The 3,078-nt window shown below is 48.9% G+C and overlaps 1 protein-coding gene across 1 annotated transcript in view; it reads left to right on the top strand.

The window, feature by feature from the left end:
* Positions 1 to 1,489: 1,489 nt before the first annotated feature.
* LOC134038025 (semaphorin-3aa-like) overlaps positions 1,490 to 3,078 on the top strand; it is a 12,626-nt gene continuing 11,037 nt past the window's right edge. The window contains 1 exon segment of the mRNA XM_062483616.1: positions 1,490 to 1,547. Within this exon segment, the coding sequence (XP_062339600.1) occupies positions 1,490 to 1,547 (58 nt within the window).

Genomic DNA, 3,078 nt, shown 5'->3' with positions numbered 1-3,078 from the left:
CTGTTTTTGTTCATTCCATTCAGTTGTTTTTTTTACTGTCCGTTTCTCTTCCTGTTCGTTCGCCTGCTATTCTCTCTTTCGGACAGCTGCCTATGTAGCTGTTCTCTAAACCTCGGCACATCTCTTGTGGCCTACACAGATGTTGCATCTCTGTTAGAGTTATCACAGCGTACATCTGTCCAGAGTTTGGTAACGTTATTACAACTCCCTGGTTGACCCTTTCCTGCAGTAGCAGGGACTACGTTTCAGGCTTGGTTTACGAAGATATATTCCTCTGTGTCTTCTGTATGTGGGAACATTATACAGTGTACCTTGTATGGTACACACAAGTCTACAGAATAATGAATGGTTATGAAGATTATCTTGTCCCTATGAATCCCCACTTTACAGATTTCCTGAGTGATTGCATCGTAGGGGTATTATATATCAACTGGCTATCAACATTGCAACCTATCTTGATACTGTCTTGGTGTTAAAACCCTATTCTTACTTTTTATCATTACCCAGATTGATCTAGCAAACTTTTGACCTGTTCATTTGAAAGGACCCGTCATCATTCCCGGTTCCTTTAGCCTCGTACCGGCAGCGTTTCATGCGCTGTGTGTCTGTTGTTGACTCATCGTTCCTGGTGTCAGAGAGTCGTGAGCAGATGAACTCCACTCCTGTGGGAATTCTGGGTCGGGGTGAGTGTGTCGGATAAACCCCACGACCAGCGTCCGGTCGCCTCCCTGCCGTCACACGACAGGAAGTGAGCAAGGTTGCTCTTTCACAACGTTGATCCCAACCTGCTCACTGCTACTGTCTCCAACCTCCCTCCCCCCTTTTTTCTTTATCATCCTCCCTTCCCCCGTTCCTGGTTGGTGAGGACAGCTGACAGGAAGTGGTGTCAAAGAGGAAGAGGGACCAGCGAGACCCTGGATGAACCCTGACGGGGAGTGGAGCGGAAACAGGAAGCTGACAGGAAGTGACACTCCTGAAACAGGAAGTAGACAGTTGGGGACGTGCGAGACCTTGAACCTGCGGACGTCACTCGTCGTCATGGTGATTAAGGATCGCCGCACCGAGGGCGGATGCGGAGCGAGGAACACGAGGATCCGTTACGATTTGACTTGGATGAAGACAGTGGGTGTGTAGTGTCCTGGAGAGAGAGATCTGTAACATATCACATGCTCCTCCTCATTGGAAAAACGAAGACACACACAAAAACACACACACACACAACTCATCTCCTTGCCAGGCTGGTCCCAGTCTGATGCCCGTCCCTGCATATGTATCTTCTCAACGGACGTATCTTGTGTCCTCTTCTATTTTTACCGACAGGCGCTGAGAGACTCTGGAAACCCCTTGTCAATGTCTCTTGGTTCGGTGGCCAGAAACATGTCACGATTTATTAAGACGTCATTACTCAGGAGCGCCACCGGCCCAGAGAAGAGGCGACGCAAATAGTTAGTAGAGGTTAGGTTCCTGCTCAGCAACCGTCCTAAAGGGCATGACGGGGGGCGTGCTGGGGCATGTGTCGCCCTCCAGCACACCTGGGATCGATGCAGGTAGCTAGCTGCCATTAGCTGAGCGGATTCAGATCAGCGTGATAGAGGCTTCCTGATTGGGGCAGATGGATGGAGAGAGAGAGAGGGGGAGAGAGGGGGAGAGAGACACAGAGGGAGACAGAGAAAAGAAGAGAGAGAAATATAGTAAAAGATAAAGAGCGAGATATGAGAAAGAGAGAGATAAGAAGAGATAGAGCAGGAGAGAGAGAGCAGGAGAGAGAGCAGGAGAGAGAGAGCAGGAGAGAGAGCAGGAGAGAGAGCAGGAGAGAGAGCAGGAGAGAGAGAGCAGGAGAGAGCAGGAGAGAGAGAGCAGGAGAGAGAGAGCAGGAGAGAGAGAGCAGGAGAGAGAGCAGGAGAGACAGCCTTTCATGTGTCTCTCCACACATCCCTTTGTTGTGTGTAAACAGCTAAAAAGCCTGTTTAGACTGAAGGAGTGGTGAGACATGAGGGACGAAGTGCTCGTCGGTGCACACACACACACACACAGACACACACACACACACACATAGACACACACAGACACACACACACACACACAGACACACAGACAGACACACACAGACACACACACACACACACAGACACACACACACAGACACACACACACACAGACACACACACACACACACAGACACACACACACACAGACAAGGTTGCCTGCAACCACAAACCAGTGCACACTCAGACATACGCACACACAGACACACACACATTAACATGGAAACAGGCTCTGCTCTTTTAAGCACCAGGAAACATACAACATCTCAACAGCATATTTTGAAACACAATGCATCGCTTTGAGTGTTGAGATGTGAGGATACACACATGCCTACACCCTTCTCACCTCCACACACACTAACACACACACACCTAACCAACGCTACCAGCCATCTCAGCCCGTCACACACACACACACACACACACACAGATCATCTCAGGGCCCAGAGGTCCGTTTTGGGGTCAATTTAACTGCTGTTTTTTCTAAAGGAATCTGAGGTGTGTGAGCTCACACATCAACACTGCTGTTTCCCAAAGCTTTTATCACCCTATCGCCTGTGTCCCAGCGCTGAGCAGAGACAGAAGGTACCCGGTCACACCTGCAGGCGTATGGGTGTGTGTGTGTGTGTGTGTGGGGGGGGGGGGGGGGGGGGTGTATGTGTGTGGGGGGGTGTTGGGTTAAAAGGTGGGGAATGCCACAGCCCAGGTTTGCTCATGTAAAAGACTTGAGCAGAGACAGGATCTTTCACAGGCTAGCTTTACCCGACGTTGTCTGTTTTTAGACTAACCAGATTTCAGCTGGTGCCCTGGGAAACATTTGGTCAAACCTGGTTTCCTGGTTTCTACGTTCAGTCAAAAACACCTTTCTTTATTGGGAAGTTTTTTATTTTATTTTGTTCCGTGCAAGATACTTCACAAAACAAGCCCATTTTTTCACAAGCTTTTTTCCTTTGGTCCATAACGCCTTGAACATGAAGGTCATTTTAGACAGAGTGTTTTGTTTTTAACTGGAAATAGCTAACCCTGTTAGTCA

This window comes from Osmerus eperlanus, chromosome 17 (assembly GCF_963692335.1).
Source record: "Osmerus eperlanus chromosome 17, fOsmEpe2.1, whole genome shotgun sequence".
NCBI classification, from domain to species: domain Eukaryota; kingdom Metazoa; phylum Chordata; class Actinopteri; order Osmeriformes; family Osmeridae; genus Osmerus; species Osmerus eperlanus.
This window is presented reverse-complemented; position numbering and strand designations above follow the sequence as displayed.